General features: G+C 40.7%; 1 protein-coding gene across 5 annotated transcripts in view; it reads left to right on the top strand.

Annotated features, from left to right (window-relative positions):
• The window catches only part of march8 (membrane-associated ring finger (C3HC4) 8), an 82,059-nt gene that overhangs the window by 9,357 nt on the left and 48,372 nt on the right, over positions 1–24,330 (top strand). For all 5 annotated transcript variants that reach the window (XM_039783984.1, XM_039783980.1, XM_039783986.1 and 2 more), the window contains one exon: positions 7,599–7,801. In XM_039783984.1, the coding sequence (XP_039639918.1) occupies positions 7,700–7,801 (102 nt within the window). In that variant the 5' untranslated portion in view covers positions 7,599–7,699. The remainder of the gene's footprint in view (positions 1–7,598; positions 7,802–24,330) is intronic.

Genomic DNA, 24,330 nt, shown 5'->3' with positions numbered 1-24,330 from the left:
TGTAGTTTATATTTTTTGAGAGGTGCTTGTCAGGGTACGGCGTAGGGTCCGTATCATCACGTACGTACCTACGCCGGGGATTTAACGCAGTTTACAAAAGTTATTGTAAACTGTATTAGTAATCTCTGGCTGTGACAAAAGAAATGGATCGCTGTGACTCTTGTTTAAAGCCTTACAGTGAGCATTTAGTCTTTTACTGTATCCTCTTTATAAAGACTTGAAGAGCTTGGAGGTTAACAAATGGCTATGCAGTATGGACATAATCTATCTTGTTTTTAGAATGTTGTTTTCACATACTGTAAAATCTAACGTTTTCCTGGGTATTTCATATGACCGACACCCCCTTCGGAGTGAAGCAATTCAGCTGCACAAGCAAAAATGTGAAAATTCAGGAAGCAAGTCCTAAAATTACAGCCAAATCAACAGAGAAGGCGCTCAGTAGTCTAGTCTTCAATGCTGTTGCGAACATGTGTCAGTAATGAAAGCCACTTGCTTTTACTTTTGATTACATTTTATTTTCTTGTGCCAGAGAGAGAAGTGTTATCGGGGCTGCAAAAAAACATTTGCAGGTTTGACTTTCGCAACAGCTGGTGTTCAACATCCAGAGGCTGCACCTGCTCACTTTCCGTAACTCAATTTGGATCTCAGCTTTGGCTAAAATCCCAACATGTAAATGTAAATCTGTGGGTTTAACCTGTGGGTTTAAGTTTGCATCTGTACCTACCTGTGTATGTGTCTGCCTCATGATCACATAAATGTCCTCTTAAGTACAAGCTAATTGGGATTAGATGTGCAGGAAAGAAAATCTTTTGAAATTGAGGTCCGTATGAGGTTAATCAAGTTTGCCTACATACAGTTTGCATCTCTGGCTTCCTCTATGCTGTGTTCTACTTCCCCTTCACAGTAGCCTATTACATGTAAGAAAGATTACAAAATATGTCTAGTTAATCTACTCTGTGTGTGTTTTGTGGGGTGTATCTACAATGCAGGTGTTTTTAACAATTTCAGTTCCTGATTTTTTTTATTTTTTATTTTATTTTATTTTTTTACTCTTTAGATTTCCAGATATATTATTCTGTTACTTCAGCAAAATCCGTACGCATCCTTCTTGCATTTTCTGTACACACACACACACACATCCACATCCACATCCTGTCAAAACTCTAATCCAAGTTCTCTTTAAGTCTGCCTTTTTTAAGTATTTACATTTCTTTTCTGCCATGGCATCTTGTGAGCATATCAGAGAGAGAATAACATTTCCCCGTGGATAAAAAAGGACATTTTCCTTTCCAAGAAAAATGGCAGACAGAAAGAACCCTACTTTTCCTGTTTGACTTACAGCTGGTCTGGTGGCATTATGCCCATACTACTGTACAATCTTCTGTTTGCCATGTTGTGTTGTAATGGTTAGGGATAGGGTTCTCTAACATTTGATTTAATCTGAATTCAAATCCCTTATCAAATCTATTTAGGTTCAGCTTTCAGCATTTCTGTGGACGTGAAGGCATACACTGCAGTTTTGTGAACACAACAATTAACAATAACCAAACTTTCAGTTTGGCCTTTGGGTAAGGTACTTAGGGAATTAGTGTTGATCAACTACAGGATGCAGCTGATATAATCTGCTGCTGGCAAGGTTTGTCATTTCAACTGGTGAAACTGACATTGCCGGTAGAAAGGCCTGCGACCTGACATTTTGGGGAAATCCGTCTAGTTGCCTTTTTGTCGAGATAAGAAGATTGTTACATTGTTATCAATAAGCTTAGTTTAGCAAAAAGGCTGGAAACAGCCTGGCTCTGTCCATAGGTAACCAAATCTAGTGACCATCACCCTTTTTAAATGTTCACTAATTAACACATATGTTGTTTGCTTAATCTGTACTAAAAATGAAGAGCCGGGTTTTTATTGGGAGTAACGTAAAATGTCTTTGGCAAGCAGTGTCAACCTAGTGTCTCTGCTGGCAGTCCAGGAAGTCACTGTTAATGGGATGGACCAAATGCTTTACATGTAGTAATAATAAGGGCCCATTCAGACCAGAAAAGAAGTTTCACTTAAATGGCCCATTTACGTGTCTATGTTGTGTTCTTTAACCACCAAATGTGGCACAATTAGACTTTATATTTCACAATTATTGTTTTCTGTCAGATCGTTTATGGATCTGGACATTTCCGACCGCACTTGAAGGCAGCTTCATTTCACTAAGAAAGTGAAAAAGAAAAGAGACGGAGGGACTGTGCTCAAGCTGGAGGAGTGGCTTAATGAAGTTGTATACCTGCATGATGGTATGCAGGTATACAACTTCTGTCTTGTGTCATGCTGACACAGAAACTTAACGAATGAAACCGCTCTTCTCTGGCCTTTTGGGAAATCGATGGTGAGCTGAATTATGAATGATTGAACTGCCTTCAACCATTTCTTCGTGTGTCTGGAAGTCTCTTCCCGGCACTATCCTAATCTGGGGAATTCAACAAGGATTCATTGAAAGAATTGCTCCACATTGACCCGGAGTCACTTGTCACACTCTGTTGGGGACAGAGAGCAAGAAACTGATTTCTGTGCACCCAGGGCAGTATCACTGTGTCTATTCTGGTAGCGGTACTGAAAATGAAACGTTTACTGACAATGAAATGTTTACTGTAAATGAATGAGTCCTCCTTCCTTTTTTTGAGATTTACAGTCAAAGAAGTTTAACAGGATCTAATGTGTATGTTTGGTAATACCGTGTCATCCCTTCTTGGTCTATTTTTGCTCTAGCTGTCCTTCACACTTCCTTGGCAGTCTAAAAAGAGTGTAAAAAGTAAATGTAATTGTGTTAAATGTTGGTAAAATCCCAGAGATGTTGGCGTGTGTAGAAAGCATCAGCTCTCGCGTTTCCCCAGAGTCTGTTCAGAGCTCATTTAGCCAACCACACAATTAATCACATCCAAACTGGGACTTGTTAACGTATTATCAAATGGGACAGTTAACAGAGGTATTATGAATGCAGTTAACTGAAATATCATGTGCTTTTGATTATTCCTGCATATAGGGTAAATAGGCATGGAGACCTTTAGGAGGCAGATAAGAAGTAAATAGTCAAACCGCACTGGTGCCGATGTATGATGCAGCTACATTTGAAATGACAATGAGCTAAAAAAAGTGTGTGTGTGTGTGTGCGTGTGCGTGTGCGTGTGTTCTCTTCAACCCAATGTTTTTTATTCTTTAATCTTTTTGATTTGTGTGTCTCTTTCATAACTCACCGATGCTCTGGGGAGGCACCCCTTTAAATCGAGTGTATAGTTGTAGTACAGTAATGCTAGGATTGATTGGTACACAGCCAAGTTTTTCTGCCTGGTTGCGCATCAGAACCAGAGAATTGGTTCTCAGCCATATCTCAGGTCTGATCTGACAGCAGGGACACAGAGGGGCTTCTTGGCAAACGGAGTAACAGCAGAGCTCAGCTGAGCAGAACGTAGAGACAGGACTGTCATTTACCTGGCGCAGAGGTGTGGGAGAGAGTTGGCCAGAACGGCGGAATTGTGTTTCTTTAGAATAAATTGACTTCAGTGGGATAATAGGAGCTCCTGTAATATTTTGATGGGCTTGTCTCTCTGTAGACCTTCTGTTGTCAGGACTCTCCTCTGGCAGATGTTAATGATGTTAACCTCTTAATGATGATTAACTAGGGCTGGGCAATTAAATGGGCCCTTAACTTCAATATAACTATAACATAATAATAATAATAATAATACCGGATGCCTGTATTACCACAATACAACTTGACCGCCATCAGTTTGGTCAGAGATTCAGATGTGTTAAGCTAGCAGCAGACCACCATCTACTGTAGGTGTAATACACTGGCTGATGGATAAGTACCTCATACAACCCTACTTCAAAAATCCGAACTATCCCTTTAAAACCACCTTCACTCTTAGTTTGACAGTTTCTTATAACCAGTCAGCTGTGCATCTGTTTATTTGAAGCTGTTGTCTCCTAACAGCTTAAACTGACCCCTGGAGATGCTGCCATGGCAACAGGTTAGCGTCAAATTGGAACCACATGAGGTCTTTGATTGGTTGGAGTGCAGTTGGATTTGTAGCTATTAATATTGTTGCAGTGAACTCTTTGACTGGCAGCAAGCCTGGAGGACGCGCGGGCGTGTGCGCACACACACTAAACTGGTGATCTCACATCCAAGGGACCTTCTGACAGCCTGATTGACAGCTTTAGTTTAGCTTTATTAATCCTAAAAATATTCTCGATTTAGCACGTACAGGTGTGTGTGTGTGTGTGTGTGTGTGTGTGTGTGTGTGTGTGTGTGTGTGTGTGTGTGTGTGTGTGTGTGTGTGTGTGTGTAAAATGTATGGAGAAAGTGTAATCCTGACGTCTATTACATCTCTCGCCTCCATTAGTGCATCCCCGGAGTTAAACCCTGAGGCTTGAAACACGATGCCAATTAAGAGTGGAGAGTTTTACTGCAGTTGTTATTCTTTCAAAGCACATTAACGACCTCTCTGGCGCAGCAGCGGTCAGTGATGGATGTTGTTTCATCGGACTGCCGCAAAAACATTTGAGTGAACCACAGCTCTGCAAATGTAGTGCACATATACATGACCCAGACCTTCTTGCTGTATTTTGTTTATCCCTCATATTTACTTTAAAATCTAGCTCGGGAAATGACACATGAATGACCACTGTTAATTAATACAAACCTTTTTGACGGAATACAGTAGGAGCGATAATGATGTGATGATGCTCTCAGGCAGGTAACTTTGGCCCCTGACCCACGCTCATTTACAGTAATTTTTGAAGGTCTCTGCCTTGTCTCGGAACCGACTGCATTTACTTGGTCTCGGATAAAAAGGACTCAAGATTTTATTTTAAGGCCCGTCAAGACCTGGCTGCAGGGATTTCGCTAAATTGCCTGTGCATTGTCTGAATTAGGCCTATGTGTAACTAAATGCAACTAATAACTTGACTCATATCTTTTTTGAAATTTTGTTACCGTAAACCCCTCTCTCCCTGCCCCCACGCACTCTCAAGAATGTGAATGCGGGACACAAGAGAAGCTCTGGCTGTGTAACACAAATCTGGTCTTTGTCTTGACTCGGTCTTGCCCTGCCTTGGTCTTGGTCTTGACTCTGTCTCAAACCCTCAAAGTCATGGTCTTGTTTCGGTATTGATACACTCTGCTCTTGGTGATGACTTGGTCTTGGTTTAGGTGGTCTCGACTTCAACGCTGGTGCTCTATGTCCATCAAAGTGACCTGTATTCTGCAGCCATATCTTACCAATTCACAGTGAGGTCACACTGATGATACAGATGGAATTACCAAAAGGGAGTAAATTACTTTACTGGCTTTGCATTCAACTCCCAAAATCCACTTCACTTTCACCGATGGCTTCGGAAGTAAGGAATCAAGACATGCAGACAAAAGAGTTGAATAATTATAGACTGGATGTGAACAGGCCATCCCCAGGTTTTTATTGATTTCTAGTTGCCAACACATGCAGCTACAGTAGCATCATAACACACTTCTTTTTCCTTTAGGAGACTGCTGTGTAACTTAGTTTGTGTTTCACAACAAACCAACACACTGTGGGTTTTTACTGTCATGTGAAACGCGGTTAAAGACATACAGACAGACAGACAGACAGACAGACATATTTCGGTTTTGAGTAAACCTTGCTAAACAATTATATTAGCTACTTTGTCAAGGTTGATGTAGGAATGGGTGACAAATAAAAAAAACACCACAAGCATCCAGAAAAGCTTAAGTGCTCCTTGGCATACACTCTCAAGTCTCTGAAGCCGTAAACCATTTACTAAATAGTTATATACCTCCCATAATTGGTATGAGATAGGTTTGGATAAGAAAAGCTTTCATCAAAAATATAACCAGATTAGATTAATTGATAATTAAAAGAAATGCTAATTAGTTGGAGCCATAATGCATGCAATTTCCACTGATAGTGTTTTCATTTTTGTTCCTTTTCAGTTACCAACAGGATATTGCTGGATATCTAAAGGCATCATCAAGGAGTTGTTTTCAAGTCACGTTGTATGAATTCATTCAGTCTTTTTAGTAGTCTGTGAGGATAATCAAAATTTGATTTGATAAAATGCTTATCTGTGAGCAAACAAAGTGGTGACTAATGCTCTGAATTAACAAAACTTATTCTATTTGTTTTAAATTAGTTTTTCCTGTGATGCAGTTTGTGATTCTCATTAACCCTTGACTGTGTGCCTGATACTTCCACCGTGTAATCGACTACTTTACAATTTAGGTTGAATGAGAAATGTATTTGAGTGCTGAGGTGCTTTATGGTTGGTCTTTAACACATGATCCCCCATCCTCTTTGGCACCAACCTGAGACTGCCAGCTTTTGCACAAGAAGCTCATATGTCCGCTAACTATTTGTGTTTGTGAGATTGTATCCGCATAATCATCATCTTGATAAATACCGTACTTATCAGAGACAGATGAACTGAGGTGGCAGCTCTGACTGTGCTGGTCGGAAGCTTCTTAGTGGCCCTGTGTGCCCCCCCCCTCCCGCCATCAACGCTGGTTTGTGATTACTGCTGTTTCACTGACCTCCCATCTGTCTGCTTGCTTTTTGGTTTCTTAATCCTGTGATTTTCATACTGCGGAGCTTGAGGGTTTGCTTGGCAAAACAGATCTTCGTGCAAACACACACACACTGCCTAGTGGTGAGAAGGAGCTAAAGCTTAATTGCTGTCATTGGTAGTGCAGATGGCTGCGTTAACTGAAGTTAAGACGACCCTTATGTAAAACCTCTTGTGTAACTCCCCAGGACAGCCCCATACTGCCGCAGCTTTCGTGACTCTTGTCTGTCTGAATCTATCCAAGAACAACAGGGAAATCATGTGATCAAGGGATCACCATCCCTTTAGTGGAAATCATGGTCCTGAATCTCCAGGTTGTTGGAAACAAGAATTCCTGCACACACATATTCACCTCCTGTAGTGATTTATTACACACTTTGGCAATCACCTCTGTGATAATTTATTACAGTCTGTGCTTGTGCTATTCTGAGACAAACTTCTGCTCTCCTGTGGAAAATCGCATGCATTTGGTTGTTTGAGAATGGCTCAAAGTTTTCTTACTTACGTACTGCAGGTCAGCACCAGGAAATGTTCATGGGCTTGCTTTTGTAGAGTTTCTAATGTGATTTAAAAAAACAAAAATTACTCATTTTGTTTATTTTTTTGCAGACATTCTATGCATCCATTTTTATTTTATTTTTTTGCATTTCTTTGCATTCTTAAACTGTTACCCCACATGTATGGCATCCCCCTTTTTTTTATTTATTTATTTATTTATTTTTTTTTAAGCCCAAACTCATCTATAACTCTGACTTATCATTTTGTCAATTTTTAACAAAGAATAAAGCTGCCAAAAGAAAAACAACCCAGGCGGCTATACATTTTTCATGACTTTCATTTCTTGTTTCTTATTGTGAACTTCCTCAGTACATATACATACATACATACATACATACATACAACATACATACATACATACAGTATATTCTTATTTGAATGTAATTTCTATTCTCTAGTAGCTAATCTGTCTGTTCTCTGTTCCTCCTCTTTAGGGCAACGCGGGCAAGGTGTCACAGTTCAGACCATCATGCCCTTTGCTCTGGCAGCAGGACAGGAAGTGTGTGTGTAAGCGCCCCTGGTTGGCTCTGCTGGGATGAACATGCCACTGCACCAAATCTCTGTCATCCCCCGTGATGTCACCTCATCGCGGGTGTCAGGCAGTGGGAAAGCTAAGGACAAGGACAAGGACAAGCAGGTATGTGAAGAGTTAAATGGCTGGGGACACAACGGATTATTATGGGGTGGTTTCATCCCATAAAGTATAGTTTTGATCTTATAGGGATCTACAATAGCAAGGGGGTTCTGATCTTAGGTTTGCAAACTGAGTTGCAGGCTAATCTTATGCCACACACATTTGTTTACTTAACATCTGCACATGCCCCAAACAAATCCAGTAGAGTTTTGTGCCTTAACCTAACCATAACCATCACAACCTCAGTTTTTACCACAGCAAAAAAAATTCAGTTAGATTTTTGTTTTGTCATTGTTTCAAGTGGCAGAAATGATTCTTTTCGTATCCGCTCCACATTAAGTCATGCTCTGCTTACTGTCACTCACACCCACAAGAACAAAAAATTTGCCATATGCCTAAACCTTTTAATGTCTCTTCCTTTTTTTGTTTATTTTGTTATAAACTCATTTTGACAGGTCGAAATTTGTATTAAAAAAAACAATTCTTTGTTTCCTAGAAAAAAAGAACCTATTGAATGCACAAAGATCAGGGGAAATGTCAACTAGATATAGACAAAAGCAAAAAGCTTTAGATCTAAATTACATGAGTTAAATGCAGGTGGAGAAAGTTACCCCAGCTGTACTGTAGTCATTCACCAGAGAACAATTAAAAAATAAGTTCTTTTTTATTTTCCAAGGGTGTCAATCCTAACACAGCAATATAAATTCTGCATTACGATGTTTCTCTCACGAACAAATTATGTCTGTTGCCTGTGGGCTGAGCAGAGGTTTTGCATCTAATGAGGCTGGTCAGAGTCTGGTCTGCTTTTCCATTTGTGCCTAAAACCGCCTGTAGGCCATCTGGTTGCAGTTGAATAGTGGGTAAAATACAGGATTTGGTACTTTTTTTTTTTTTTTGCTGCATTTTGTAAATCGTTTCTACTTCAAATTTACAAAACTACTCCGTAAAATCACCAAAGCCAATGAGAGCACTTTTATTTTATCATCTCTGCTGCTTTTAAAGTTTTATTTTACACACTCAGGATAGTCGCACACAAAAACCTGTGATTTGGAAACCAGACCTGCCACATCTGAAAAGTTCATTTGAGCCAATCACAGATTTCTGATTTTGAGGAGGATTTGACTTTTCTCAGAATTAAAAGAATTACTCTCAGAAATTCTTAAACCTTTCACATCTGAATGTCGTTATGAGTTATCAGGATTTTTCTAATGTCTGAGATTGTTATCACTTTTGATTTGTCAATAATAACAAAGGTCAGGTGCAAGATCATTACCAAAATCTGTACTCAGTCTCACAAGCAGCTCATCAATCTTTACTTTCTTTCCCCCCCTCTCGGTCTCTGTACTCCAGCAGCATCAAACTCCACAGTGAAGTGCTCTCAGAGTGCAGTTGCTTTTTTGAGCTCATGAACAAAGCAAGGTGCTAAGACAATATGTCCGTGGCCTGCCCTTTTTACTCTGCCTCATCAGCTCACAATAGATCCTGGGTGCTAAGTGTAACAGCACAGGTGTTCTTAAGAGGTTTCTTCATGTTGCATATGGTGCTGTGTTTCAGCCTCCTGTGCTGTAGAAGTGATAGTATACACAAACTGTAAACTGCCACTGACATATGTGTTTTTACTTTATATACACACACACACACACACACTCACACACACACACACCCACACACACACACACACACACACACACACACACACACACACACACACACACACACACCTCACCAGTGATTCATGTGCTAGCCTAATCTGTGTTCACTATGAAGTTCAAAAGCATTCCTTGTCATTGCAGAGGTGAAATACTGAACTGGGATTCACTTTTAACTGGTTTTATTTTGTACAAATTCCGAAGTTATATAAAGGTGTGCATTTGTGTTGCTGAAATACCTTTTTGTACAATGCATGGTTAACAGGATTAAGGGGTTTAAACTTTGAATGCAGTTGTAGCAAGGTTACCTTAGTCTGCTGGGGAATAAAAGTGAAACTATAAGCTGTATAATGTCTGGAGGGCATTTGGGCTCCCTGCCGCCATGTTTGCTAAGTGTAAAGATCCACCCCTGCATCTCCTGCTCAGAATCACTCTCTCCCTCTGTGTGTCTCCTGCTGGCTGGCTGAGCCTCCTTTTCCCCCCTGAGGAATAAGTGGATAAACACCAGCGACTCCCGTCTTCCCTGTGGAACCATCAGCAAAGTAGAGGTGTGTGTGTAGGTGTGTGTGTGTGTGTGTGTGTGTGTGTGTGTGTGTGTGTGTGTGTGTGTGTGTGTGTTCCCTCAAGACAAAAAGCAGCACTATTTAGAATTCTGAGTTAGTCAGCTGCTCCTTCAGAGAGCAACACATCTTTAACTGTTGCTGGCCCCTCACTAGCCTCTCTCCTACAGCTACACTCAAGTTCATTTGTCTTCTTCGAACTCCTCTTTGGGTATGTCCTAGTGGGCCACTATGGTTCCTCCACTTTGAACTCGTGTTTGGATAGATAAATTGAGGTTTAAGAAATATTTATAAAAATGCTTCAAAAGGCTTGGAGAGGAAGAGTTTTATTTTGTGGAAAAAAAGAAAAGTTCTCTTACAGTTCTTAGCTTTGGCAAATAATACGGTCAGATTTATTTGAGTCTGGGGTTTTTGATAAGGCGAACAGTGAATGGATTATGCATGATTTGACAATAAAGTAAGCTCTGGCAGATAGGGAAAGAGTCTTGTGGTGTGACTGGGAAATGCATACTGAGCTGCCAGTGTTTGATTATCATACATCTTTAACCCCATCTGCAATGTCACTTGCTGGTGTCTTTTACTATAAATATAGTTAATGACATTAGCAGCATGTGGTTAGTGTTGAGAAATATAGCAAGGTTTCAGTGGAAACAGCTGTAGCTTTTATTTTCACATAACACGTATTCACACCAACATGCATGGCCTTGCTTACAAGGATATTATATTTAGCAGTATATCTCGGTGACTGTGCACGTACTGAACACTGTGATACTTGATACCCGCCTTTCTGATGCTGCACGTATTTTTTATGAAAGCACAGAGAGCGCTGAAAGCTTTGTCCTTCATGAAGCACGTGTCAGAGTCCAAGGACAGTCAAGACTCCCTGTCTCTCCTCTGATGTTTGGTGGTTTGATAATAACTGCCGCCGTAGAGCTCCCGGGCACTGATTTTGGACTCCACAAAGCCCGGCTCCCCTAAAAATTGACCACCATAGCTAAATCTTTGAACACAGCCTCCAGGCTGAACAGGGACTGTTTAATGTTGCTTTCCTTGCAGGATTTTAACAAGGCACTTCTAGTATAGTGACATTACTGGTTTACTTTAAACAGCGTTCTTGCACTTTTGGTGTAGTTGAAGCATTTTGGCTGAGATGGCAGATAGCCGTGTAGCCTGCTGGTTTACACCCAGTATGACTTAATCTGTAAAATATTTTCACAAAAAATACTGTTTGATAAAATGTGTTTGAAAAATATTTGAAATACCTTTCTTAGCCTTGAGACAGAGACAACATTTTCCAAAAATGTTGTGGCTCTACAGTAAATTGTCCAAATCAGTTCCCTCCAGATTGCTGTGCCGAGGGGCATGCAAATGGAAATGCCATCATAGTCCCACAGAAAGCCTTGGAGCTGGGTAAACTAGGCATGACATTCTGAATTATCAGCAAAAGAGTGTTTACATGTGTGACTGGAGTACATAAGGTGGTCACTTCTAGTCTGAAGCAAAGAATGTGATCGGTGTATTTTGCAGACTTAGTACAAAAGAGTCATCTTTGTGTTTTCCCTGCCGCATGTGTGGTACATAAACAAATTATCCAGTGTTCCCAGTTAATATTTATGTTACACAAATGTGGACATGTGTGCACATCATTTCTCTTTTTCTTTCTCCCACACATACACAAGCGCACACAACCTGTATGTTGATGCTGGTGTAGATGTTCTGAGGCCACACATGTTCCCCCGGCCTGTCTACAAAGCAGAAGCTGGAGAGAGAAGATAACACTTACGCAGAATGGGATTCTCTCTAGTCTGGCAGATGTTTTCATAAAGGTATGAATGTTGTGTGTGTCAGCAAACTAACCTACTTTGCATATGCCACTCATGGAATCCTGAAAGATTTCACAAACTTGGCAAACACCCTGTCTTTAGCTGCTTATACAGAAAATACGAAGTCATTACTGACTGAGAAGTGCAGAAAGTTAAAGATTAAATGTTTTTCTGTGGTGCTTCTGTGTACTGGTTTCAGGCAGTAGGGGTATAACTATATATTAGTGTTTAAGATATCTTTTATCTTTGTCTTTTATCTTTTTGATTTATATTTTAGTCTTTTTTTAATTTCAGAAACCTAGTAAAAATGCCCATTATGATCCCAACAATGATAGATACAGTGAAAAGCAACAAATTCTCACATTTGAAAAGCTGAAACCACTAAATGTTTACCATTTATGTTTTATAAATAACTTTAATGCCCAACTAGTTCAAGTTATTTAATGCAACAGAGAAGCTGTCATTGGCAATAAAAATCTAAGTCTCAGGCTCCCCCAACAATGCTAATTAAATATGTATGAAAAAGAAGAATATCACAAAAGTATCAAACAAAACGAGAAACTAAACATAAAATAGTGCAAGTTAAAATAAGTGCTAAAATATAACAAATGCAATACGTACTATAAATCATTTGCAAATTAAGAAACTGAATGTAAAAAGGAATGTACAGTACAGGCCAAAAGTTTGGACACACCTTCTCATTCAATGCGTTTCCTTTATTTTCATGACTATTTACATTGTAGATTCTCACTGAAGGCATCAAAACTATGAATGAACACGTGGAATTATGTACTTAACAAAAAAATTTGAAATAACTGAAAACATGTCTTATATTCTAGTTTCTTCAAAGTAGCCACCCTTTGCTCTGATTACTGCTTTGCACACTCTTGGCATTCTCTTGAGCTTCAAGAGGTAGTCACCTGAAATGGTTTTCCAACAGTCTTGAAGGAGTTCCCAGAGATGCTTAGCACTTGTTGGCCCTTTTGCCTTCACTCTGCGGTCCAGCTCACCCCAAACCATCTTGATTGGGTTCAGGTCCGGTGACTGTGGAGGCCAGGTCATCTGGCGCAACACTCCATCACTCTCCTTCTTGGTCAAATAGCCCTTACACAGCCTGGAGGTGTGTTTGGGGTCATTGTCCTGTTGAAAAATAAATGATGGTCCAACTAAACGCAAACCGGATGGGATGGCATGTCGCTGCAGGATGCTGTGGTAGCCATGCTGGTTCAGTATGCCTTCAATTTTGAATAAATCTCCAACAGTGTCACCAGCAAAGCACCCCCACACCATCACACCTCCTCCTCCATGCTTCACGGTGGGAACCAGGCATGTAGAATCCATCCGTTCACCTTTTCTGCGTCGCACAAAGACACAGCGGTTGGAACCAAAGATCTCAAATTTGGACTCATCAGAACAAAGCACAGATTTCCGCTGGTCTAATGTCCATTCCTTGTTTTCTTGGCCCAAACAAATCTCTTCTGCTTGTTGCCTCTCCTTAGCAGTGGTTTCCTAGCAGCTATTTGACCATGAAGGCCTGATTCGCGCAGTCTCCTCTTAACAGTTGTTCTAGAGATGTGTCTGCTGCTAGAACTCTGTGTGGCATTCATCTGGTCTCTAATCTGAGCTGCTGTTAACTTGCGATTTCTGAGGCTGTTGACTCGGATGAACTTATCCTCAGCAGCAGAGGTGACTCTTGGTCTTCCTTTCCTGGGGCGATCCTCATGTGAGCCAGTTTCGTTGTAGCGCTTGATGGTTTTTGCGACTGCACTTAGGGACGCATTCAAAGTTTTCGCAATTTTCCGGAATGACTGACCTTCATTTGTTAAAGTACCGTATTTTCCGGACTATAAATCGCAAAGACAACTGAGAAAGAAAAGAGATAACAAACTGCAGGTAGTAAAATATGCAGCCGAAAACTGTAATCGAGCAGCAGAAAGAAAGTTTGAAATGAGGGAGAAACTTGTGAGGGACTGGCGAAAAGGTGACTCTTACTGGAGGAATGAGTCGGGAGGGGCTCGTCAACGGTGCAGTTACGTCTCCACGCCTTTTAATACATCCATGCTCCACGCCCTGGTAGCTAGTTGTTCTGTGTGCTATTGTATAGTTCAATAACTGTTAATGTGTTACGTTAACAAACCGGACACCTACCGTATTCAGCCTGTTGTTCTGTGTGCTATTGTGTAGTTGACAGATGGATTTATTTATTCTAAATAAATGTGACTTATAGTCCGGTGTGACTTATGTTTTTTTCCTCTTCATGACGCATTTTTTGACTGATGCGACTTATACTCCGGAGTGACCTATTGTCCGGAAAATACGGTAATGATGGCCACTCGTTTCTCTTTACTTAGCTGATTGGTTCTTGCCATAATATGAATTCTAACAGTTGTCCAATAGGGCTGTCGGCTGTGTATCAACCTGACTTCTGCACAACACAACTGATGGTCCCCAACCCCATTAATAAGGGAAACAATTCCACTAATTAACTCTGACAAAGCACACCTGTGAAGTGAAAACCATTTCAGGTGACTACCTCATGAAGCTCATTGAGAGAACACCAAGGGTTTGCAGAGTTAACAAAAAAGCAAAGGGTGGCGTCTTTGAGGAATCTAAAATATAAGACATGTTTTCAGTTATTTCACAGTTTTTTTTGTTAAGTACATAATTCCATATGTGTTCATTCATAGTTTTGATGCCTTCAGTGAGAATCTACAATGTAAATAGTCATGAAAACACATTGAATGAGAAGGTGTGTCCAAACTTTTGGCCTGTACTGTATATGCATAATGACAAGTGATGAGCTCAAAAGTCTTTATAGTCCTGTTGGATTGAGCTGTCCCTGAGCCCGGTGGTGCGGGACCCGATGCTGCGGTACCGTCTGCCGGACGGCAGCAGGCAGAACAGTTTGTGGCTTTGGTGATTTGGGTTTCTGATAATCCTGTTGGCCTTCTTACTGCACTGCTGGGTGTAGAGGTCCTCCATGGATGGCCGCTGTCCTGGTGATGTGCTGGGCAGTTTTCACCACCCTCTGTAATGCCTTACGGTTGAAGGCGGGGCAACTTCCATACCAGGCGTTAATGCAGCCAGTATTTCGATAGAAGATGAAGAGTATCCTAGAATCCTTGTTTAAGTTTCCCGGAGGACCCAGCTGCGTGAAGCCACTTGAGGTTGAAGCGCTAAAACACATAATTAAATGTGGAAGGGCCGACATGACGGACGGGCCTTTTGATTGCCTTGACGGTTGTAAGGAAGGACAATGGTTCACCTTTTTTTCATCCTTTTTTTCATTAGCCATTGTGATGACTCCACGGGTTATTTTACTTTCTTTGGTAGCTGTGTCACTCTGTGCGATATTAAGTTTTTATTTTTTTTATATATGCGATTACCTGCTCTATATTCTACTGTAGTAGACATGGCATAATGTTGCATGTTAGTCGCAGTTGAGTTTGCTTTGTCTTCAGTGTGAGGGGGCACTGTGTGTGTATTTCAGCACTTGGTTTTAAAAGAGCAGCTTTTAGCAGAGGGGGAGACATTCAGAGGAGATGGGGTCGTCTAATTAACCCCTGCCCCATCGCCCTCCACCCACACTTTCACAGCTCAATATTAACACTTTTAATGTTAAATAAGAAGACTTTGCTGTTTTCAAATGATCGCATAATTTACATAGTTTGTAGGATGTTGTATAACCTAATCTGACAGATGTATAGCTATTAATTTACTAACCGAAAGTACACCTGAACTCAAAAAAGCTCTCAGCTGTGAAAGCCACCAATTTTGCCAAAATGAATTTAAAGGAACTAATTTATTTTTGCGAAGGTACATTTCTCATATTTTGAAGGTCTTATTTAAAGGAGCGACTGTAGTTATAGTGCACAGACACGAGACCCAAGTGAAGAGCCTGCAGATAACCAGAGACAGAAATGTAGAGAGACGGAGATGGACAAAACACAGATGAAGTTAATGAAGTTATTTCCAGGAGAGAGCACGCTGCTGCCTCAGTCTTTGCTATGTTTTCCATCCACAGTGCTTTTTTCACACTTCTGTTCACTGTAAGGTGTCTCTGCGGGGTGTCTTTAATTTCCAGTGACTTTCTGACCTGACTCCTGTGACTCGCCCTAAACATTCAGCCACTGCCAGCCAGATCAATGGTGGAGGCTCTTTGGGCTTTCCCACAGCGGCCACATTCATCTTCCTGAGAAGACCCTGCCGATGTTTCCCCCTCTGCAGCCTGTCTGGTTCTGTGGAGTCTGACGCACAATGGCTGCCTGATGTATGCTATTCATATGCAGCCGTACACCCCAGCTGTATAATGAGTCTGATATGACTCATAGTTCTGCCATACTCCATTGTGGTGGCCAGTATGTGGTGAGAGCGCAGGCACATAATAAGTCTCTTGTGCATTCAGTGAAAAATAGTGGGCAGTCGGACACTTTCCAATAAGATATGATAATGAGATTCACAATTGTTGATCATTTTGAGGAGGATGAAGTTTAGGCACAAATATACACTAGAGTCTTTTAACAATGAGACTGCATCAAACTTTTGTCCAATCACCGTCTCCTTAAATATCTCTCCCATATGTTCTCCTTCTCGCTCTCCTCCCACCACCTCCTCTTTTTCATCCTCCATCATCCTCCATGGTGCTGTGCAGTGGAAGATTAGCAGTTAATCTCTCCGCCTATGGATTCACTCGTGTGACCACACTGTGAACTTCTCCTTATTGTTGTCTGGGGAGGCAGATGTTGACTCAACTCAGACGAACTTCTCTGTATAAAATGCTATGACTGCTCATACTGTAATTGTGCTGCCATGAGCTATAGTGAGCACATAGTGGGCTCATCACCTCAGTCAACCCATGCTCGTGTATTATTTTGTTGTAAAAAGTGCCATTTTAGTCACCTGACCTGTGTATGAGGAAGAACATTTTAGCCATGCCAGAAGCATGCCTCTAGATATGGCAATGTCGGTCTGTTGATCCTAGTGACTTTGGTGATCCACTGACTTTATATCTAGCGCCATCATCAGGTCAAAATTGGAATTTTTGTTCAATACTTGGTTTTATGACCAAGTAAAACCAGTACCTGCAAAACTATTCCTATCCGCCTCAGCTGTACTTTGTGTTCACTGTGACTCAGCAAATGTTTGCATGCTAACACGCTGTACTAGAGATGGTGAACATGGTAAACATTATACCTGCTTGAGACATTAGCATTTAGCTCAATGCACCACTGTGCCTATCCTTACAGAACCATCAGTGTGGCTGGTTAAAGAATAAATCTGGTTCACAGTTTTATCCATCATTTCTATTGGTTATGATAGAATCAGCTCACCAAAGTTACTCTTGAGTTCTGGGAACACGGCAACATCTGTACAAGAAAGTCTGACGGGACAAGATACTAGTGGTCAGATCATCAGACAGGTTGGCAGTGTTTAATATAATTCTTTATTACAAAAAATGGTTTGAATGCACAACCATAGCAAGTAGGGCAGCGGGTCAAAGTTGAATCAAATGGTTAGTTGATGGAAGACCACTCTTTTACCATTCACTTTTGTTTTCTCCAACAAGAAAGTTTGGCCAACCTGCCCGCACTATGGCTTGTTTCTGGTGATGTAAACAGATCTCAACAATTAAGGTGATGAGTGTGATTATTATTACCGAAACAAATGATGGCCAGAACTAATCAAATGAGACTCAAGTTGTCAAACTGTTTCTGCCTCAGTTTTTTTTTTTTTCCCACGTGTATGACCAGAATGACTTGACTGTGACCTTAAACCACAGTACTGAGAGCCTTAAATAGCACAGTGGAGTAAACGGTCATTACATTTGATTTAGGCTTTAAGGACTTTTTCTCAGGATGGAACAAAATAGGACAGATTTGCTCCAGTTGTTTATACTGTAGCCAGAGAGCCAAAGAATGAAGGCTATAATGGGCATGTCCAGACTCTGTCTGAGAGACTGGAATAAGGCCTGATTTAGACATATTTGAATTTCAAGATATCCCTTAAACTTAGCCCGATGTAATTCCCATCCTCCGAGTAAATTAGCACATTGTCTGTGTAGGCTTCCACGTGGGCGTCACAGATGTACATTATACTCGACTTTTGTCAACAAGACACATTTTCAGAAGTTAAGGTGCAACTAAAGTCTGGAACTATCCAGTCGGCTTTCTTGTTAAAGTGTTTTTGTCTGTTGTTGTTGTTGTTGTTGTTGTTGTTTTAAAATGGGGAAAAAAAAGATCTTTAAAAAAAAAAACAATGCCACTATAATAAGTTGCCTAAAAATAAAACCAAGTTTTTACACGTCACTAAGACAAAAACACTGCTGTATTGATTTCCCTCCTGACAAGACATAAAAGAAAACCATACAATACAGAGGGTAATATTTTGCCAACTTTTTAGGATGTTCTGCGCGTTTGGTTTTTGTATTAGTGACTCCTATGCTATTTTAATTGGTTTGTTCTGTTTTAGAAAATGAAACCATCAAAGCTTTAAAAGCTGCACAAACTTTTTTTCACTTTTGAAGAATATCTTCATAGGCGTAGTTGCTTTCACTCCCTTTTTTAAGTTAAGCTGTTTGATCTAAAAAAAAAAAATTATATATATATATATATATATATATATATATATATATATATATCTCACATGAGAACATGGTTTTGGAAGGTAATATTAAATGATCTTGATCAGGGTTGGGAACATTCCTCACTAGAATTGCCTGCTTGCGCATTTTATGTTAATTTACAACTTTAAACAATTGTGAAAAATGTCACTACAAAGAATTATTCTCAGGGACATTGTTGCCCACCTGTGCTGCGCTGATCTTAATCTGGGTAAATTAGAAAGTTTTAAGTTTTTATAAATGTGTGAGATCAGATGGGAGAGCTGCTAAAGAGCCAAATAAGCATTAATCCCTTTCAAAAATGTTGAAATCCTCTCTGATTTAAAAGACAGACCATTGACAGATCCATTAGTTTTGTTTCAAAATCAAATAGAGCCCAGTGTACACAGAGAACATTGAACTAATGGACAAGGCTGCTACTTTTCCTCTATTTGCTTTACAGGAGGGGGGAAATCTGTTCTTGTTATGTTGAAAAGAAAGAAGAAAGACAGCATTCACAAAGAGCTCCCATAGGCAGAGTAGAATACCAGATGTTTGTTGCTTGGAAATGTCTGCAGCTTGAAGCCCAGAGCACATTTTGAAATCTAACGATCCATCTTCAGCAGGCGTGCAGCAAGTGTCTCAACAAAGATTCATCTTATGAGGCTTGTTTAGGGAGAAGAAATCTACTGTCTTAGATCGGTGCTTTACTTTCAGACATTTTTAGACGTCACGTAGAGGTTTTTATGTCAAGGAATTGCTATTGCAGGTATAATGTCGTTTGAGACAAATGTTGCCTTTTAACCCTGGGAAGTGAATATAGTATTTTGCCATTATTGCACCGCTGGACCAGTTCAAGACAAGAGTTGCTGATAAAGATAATAGGCAGCTAGAGTCATGATGCCATGTATCACGGGTCATAAGCCACTCTTGAACCCATGAAATTGTGTTCGCAGTGCTTATCTTATCACTCCTCAGCCTCTGGATGGCACAGCTGCATGAATGCACTAGTAGCTGGAGTCTTGATGAGGCTTTCAATGAGCTCTGCAGAGTGCAGAGGACTGCAGCCCGACATTGACATTCACCTCCGTCTACCATGAGGAGAAATTGAGTACTGGTAGAGTGCACTGAACAAGCACAGCGAGAGGGTCCAGGTGAGAGAATAAAAATATAAGGTGAAAGAGAGCACAATTACACTCTGTTGTAAACAACTTGAAAGCGAGTGAGGAGCATGTTGTTGCTGTAGAAACGGAGCAAAGGCAAGACTGAATAAGAGTACTATTGGCAGGACCGACGCAAAACAGGCAGACTGTGGAGAAGCCTGCTGTTGACCCCAACATGCTTCAACTTTGCTTCTGTCAGAGCTGTCAAATAGTTTACGTGCCAGGAGAGCTTTGGTTTTCCATTTTGCCACATCAATGAGTATTCAGGTAGTGGCCCCTCCGAGGACCAGTGCCATCCACCATTTAAACCAATGTCCTGATCTCAAGCCTTTTGCAATGGTCACCTGACTCAGAAAAATGTCTTCTCTGTGAAATCGAGGTGAAGCCTATTTGTAAGAGCAGGAGCTGTGGATTTTCGCTGTCAGTCCTCCGTCATTTTGATTGATGTGTTTATTTGAACCCACAGCACCTTCCACACCTGCCTAAGGAGGCTGGTAGCTACTCCATTATCCATTGCCTCAGGTCACGCTGCCAGGTATGACGGCAATCAGACTGTCTTTTGAATGCTTATATGCACAAATACTTTTTATTTTTTTATTTTTTTTTTCTCCTGTAGGGCTGTGGCCTCCCTCAGGCTTAACTCCCAAGGACTTTGTGAAGCTGCTACCTAAACCAGCGTTGTTTTTATCTTTTCACCTCACACCACAAAGACTCCTTTTTAATACGTTTCATGGAACAGACTGCATCTCTTAACCATTATGCAGTTTAAGGTTAACGGACTCAGATTAACTATAATTTGTTTTTTTTGACACACACACACACACACACACACACACACACAGACACAGACACAGACACACACACACACACACACATACACACGCGCGCCGAGAGCGAAAAGCACACACACAGGAAGAGAAAAGCACACACACTGCTTATATTAGCACTAATGTCCGGGAATTGTTTGTTTCAGCGTTGTCTACCAAACAACTTGAGGCCAGGGTTGCAGTTGCTCAGCTTCTTGGAAATACAATCACGGGGCAAAAACATTTTTGGATGTTTATGAGAGAACACACTTGTCTCTTAACTCTGACATTGTCGGGAAATGATTAATCTGTTAAAGCAGCACATGTTGAGCAGTATCTTCAAAGCACATAGACCCAGAGTCTTAATTTAAATCTTATGTTAGTGTGATTTGACGGAGATGACTGGCTTTGTTTAAGCCTGCACGCTCCAGGAAATGTGCAGCCCTGGGTAAGGGAAAAAGATTTTTGGATCGGCAGAAAACAGTTGAGCATGCTCACAGCGTGTAAATGTTTGTTACACATAAAAACAAAGCCAGCCACATGATTGAAAGCTGAAACTGCTACGCTATGATGGACTAAAATGATATGATGATGCAGAATTAAGTGAGGACAATGGTGCATTAGTGGCTGCGTGGTCAACAGGAGCAACGCATCAGATCCTTATCCACCAAAGTACTCTGACTGAATACAAAACGTATAGACCGCTGTTGGTCTCCCAGGGAGTTGGATTACTCCGCTCAACACAACTGAAACTCTAGCTACAGAAAGGGAGCACTTTGTATGAATGAGGAGAATGTTAAAGATGCTGCTTCAATACAAATGTTATCCCTCTTTTCCTGAGGACATTTGATACCTTTATTAGCTGATTGATGTCTTTTCTCCCTGCCATCTCTCACAAATCCTAAAAAGATGCTTATGTCGCTGAAATGTGCAATACAAGCCTGCTTATCTAAGTAGAATGAATGTGTAATCACCACTCAGTAAATTTACTGTGACATGTAAATAATGCATTTTTGTTTTTTGAGCTTGGAGCAGAGCAGTCCAGTCAGTTTAAGTTTTAGCATGAAAAGTAATTCCTTTGTTTATTGAAAGCCACTTCACTCATATAACACTGTTGACTGAGGGCTGAGATATAAAGCAAGCAGCTCATACTTTCAGGAAAGGTTGTTGAACTTGTTGTAAGGCCTCTAGTGTCCTGAAAGAGTAAGGGATGATACAAGTGGTGGAGAAGTGCTGTAAAAGCCAAAAGATGTCATCAGGAAAGTATCACCATCTGCTCCCTCTTTGAGAGCTGATTTCAGTCTCCTTTCATTTGGAAGCGCGCACAGACGGAGAGCTGACCAGACAAATATTGACAGGGTGGGGGGAAGATTGTAGCAGTGATTGGATGGAGGTTTGAGTAAGTGGAGAGTCAGTGGAAAATGAAGATGAAAACTAGAGAGAGAAAATGTAGAGGAGGATGAGGAATCTCAAAATGTGTTTCAGATGGCAGCAGTGGGAGATGGAAATGAAGAAAAAGTAAAGGTTGGAGTGTGGAGCAGCTTGGAGCGATGGGATTTTAACTTAATGCTTATCACTTCAAAAAGCTGTAAAATGCAGTCTGCTCCTTTGCACACCTTCCTCCATCTATCTCTTCCTAACCCGAGGTGACCCTTTTGGAGAATGTGAGGCCTAATAGTTTTGGTTTAATATGCTGTGCAGTTTTCTTTCACATGCACAACCCATGTCCCGGGGAGCTAGCTCATTCAGAGATGCATGTAAGCTTCAGCTATGCGCTCCCCTCTACTTACTGTGAGCAGCAGTGGTCATGGATTACAGCATTTTTTGAGTGTGACATTGCTGCTGTATCAGTTGAAGCAATCCTCCAGGGGGACAGGTGGAGTTTGAGACCATCAAAATGCAGCATATTGGTTTCAAATCCGGCTTTGTTTTTTTTTTTCACTCTATGATGTGCCTCTCATCCATTTCACCATCACAGCTTGCTGCAGCCTCATTGTGAGCCCTTCACAGCTGTGTCATGTGGCACGGACAACCCTGACCCCGTAAGAGTTTCAGCCATATGGAGATGAAAATATGGGGCACACTTGTTGATGAGCAGTGGGCTAGTTGGCCAATAGGGTTGTAGTAAAGGGATGTTAGTGATCGCAGCAAAGGAGAATGATTAGTTTAGAGAGCATGGAAGCATCTGAGAAGCCAACATGAGTCAACCGAAACCATCAATGCTGTAATCATGTTGAAATAACTGAATTACATTACATTAGTCATTGCATTTCACTCTTGAATATGCTATTTTTTCGTTAAATCTCTAATAATTTCCTACCTAGTTTTCTTAAACAAACTATTTAATCAGTCACACAATTCATTTGTTCACATGTGTGAAGAATATTAAATGCAGTGTTCTTTCAAAGAAAATTCCTCTGTAAAATAACAACTTCTTTTAAACTCCACTATCTAAACAAACGAAAATAACAGTCTCAGACCTTTGTAACTATTATTTCTATCATTAGTCCCAAATGGTATAGTTCTTTTCAGGAAACCTTCAATAAATATTTAGAAGAATTATTAGGAAAATAATTGGCCCATAAAATAAAAAGTTAGCCTCACTCCTTTGACCCCAAAGAAAGTTGTATTGTTTTGTTTTTGAAGTTGAGTTGAGGGTATGTGCAGGACCAATAGGGGTCAGCAGGGAGCAGTAGAGCAAACGGTGTTATCTGAGCTTAGAGTGCAGCTTCATGTCCCACTTTATTAAACAAGAATATATAACAAAGACAGACATTAGTATTTGACAAGGCAACTTCTCCTCTCATTGCATTCCTACAAGCCTTAACGCAAGACCGGTGGTTTTGAACCAGGAAGTGCCTTTTGATGCATCACAACACTCACTTGTTTCATCTCTCTTCTTGTTTTCAGTAAAACTAGCTTGTAACCAGCCTCCAAACTAGTACAATGGGTTCTTAATGTCTGTGGTGCAGCCTCAAGAGAGATTTTGTCCTCAAAGTGACCTGTTTCCTATTCAAACTTTGTGAACTTGAATCTAACTTGTCATTTTTGTGTTAATTACAAGCAATAACAGCACTCAAATTCAAAATATTTTATCTCTCCGGTTTCCCCTTCTGAACTTTTGAGCATTTTTAGGTATTCAAAATGCAAATGTACCTTTTCAGTAAATTGCAGGCATGAGGCATGTAAGACGAACAGTCTTTAAATGCAAATTGCTGCTGCTGCTCTGGATCGTATTTATCTGGGAGCCAAATGAAGCTGGACTTTAAAATGCAATTGGAATAGGTGGGTGGGGGACAGATTTATTGTTCCATCCTTCATCATCAGTACACAGAGGGGGGAGAGGAAGAGGCTGTGTAAATTCAAGGTTACTCTCCTCAGCTAGCTGTAGTGTAAAGGAGTGAATAGTGTTGCAGCCCGCTGGTACACAGAACATGTCTGAAGAGTTTCTGTTTACTGTAGCCTTTTGTACATCGGCAAAACAACACACCTCTGAGGATGCTGTCCTCTGATGGTAGCTCTTAGAGGAATTATTTATACTTCCTATTTGTGCAGTTTGCTTTTGTGTGAAGACATGCATGCTGTGTTTCTATTCAGCTGGATCAGAGGTAAAGCAGTTCAACTTCGTCACTGTCATTAAACAGGGTCTAATAGCTAAGACTCTTCACTTAAGTTATTTTGACCTGTTTGCTGTGGGTAAAGGCACAGATGGAAGGTTTAGATGTGAGAGAGGTAGCTTTGTAACCCTAGGGGTGTTTGTGTGCCAGCAGCCCCCCGCTTAGGGTTTGAATACTGCAGAGAAGCTGCTTACAACCCCAAAATCCTGATCAGCTCTTTGAAGGACAGGAATAGTGCTGCTGTGGTTGAAGAGGATTTTGAGTGTATGACAGTGTTTAAAATTCCCTAACCTGTAAATTTGCAATGCAGACTTCT

Source organism: Perca fluviatilis, chromosome 19 (genome assembly GCF_010015445.1).
Source record: "Perca fluviatilis chromosome 19, GENO_Pfluv_1.0, whole genome shotgun sequence".
In the NCBI taxonomy this organism is placed as follows: Eukaryota; Metazoa; Chordata; class Actinopteri; order Perciformes; family Percidae; genus Perca; species Perca fluviatilis.
Note: the sequence above shows the minus strand (reverse complement) of the source record. Positions and strands in the feature narration are given on the sequence as shown.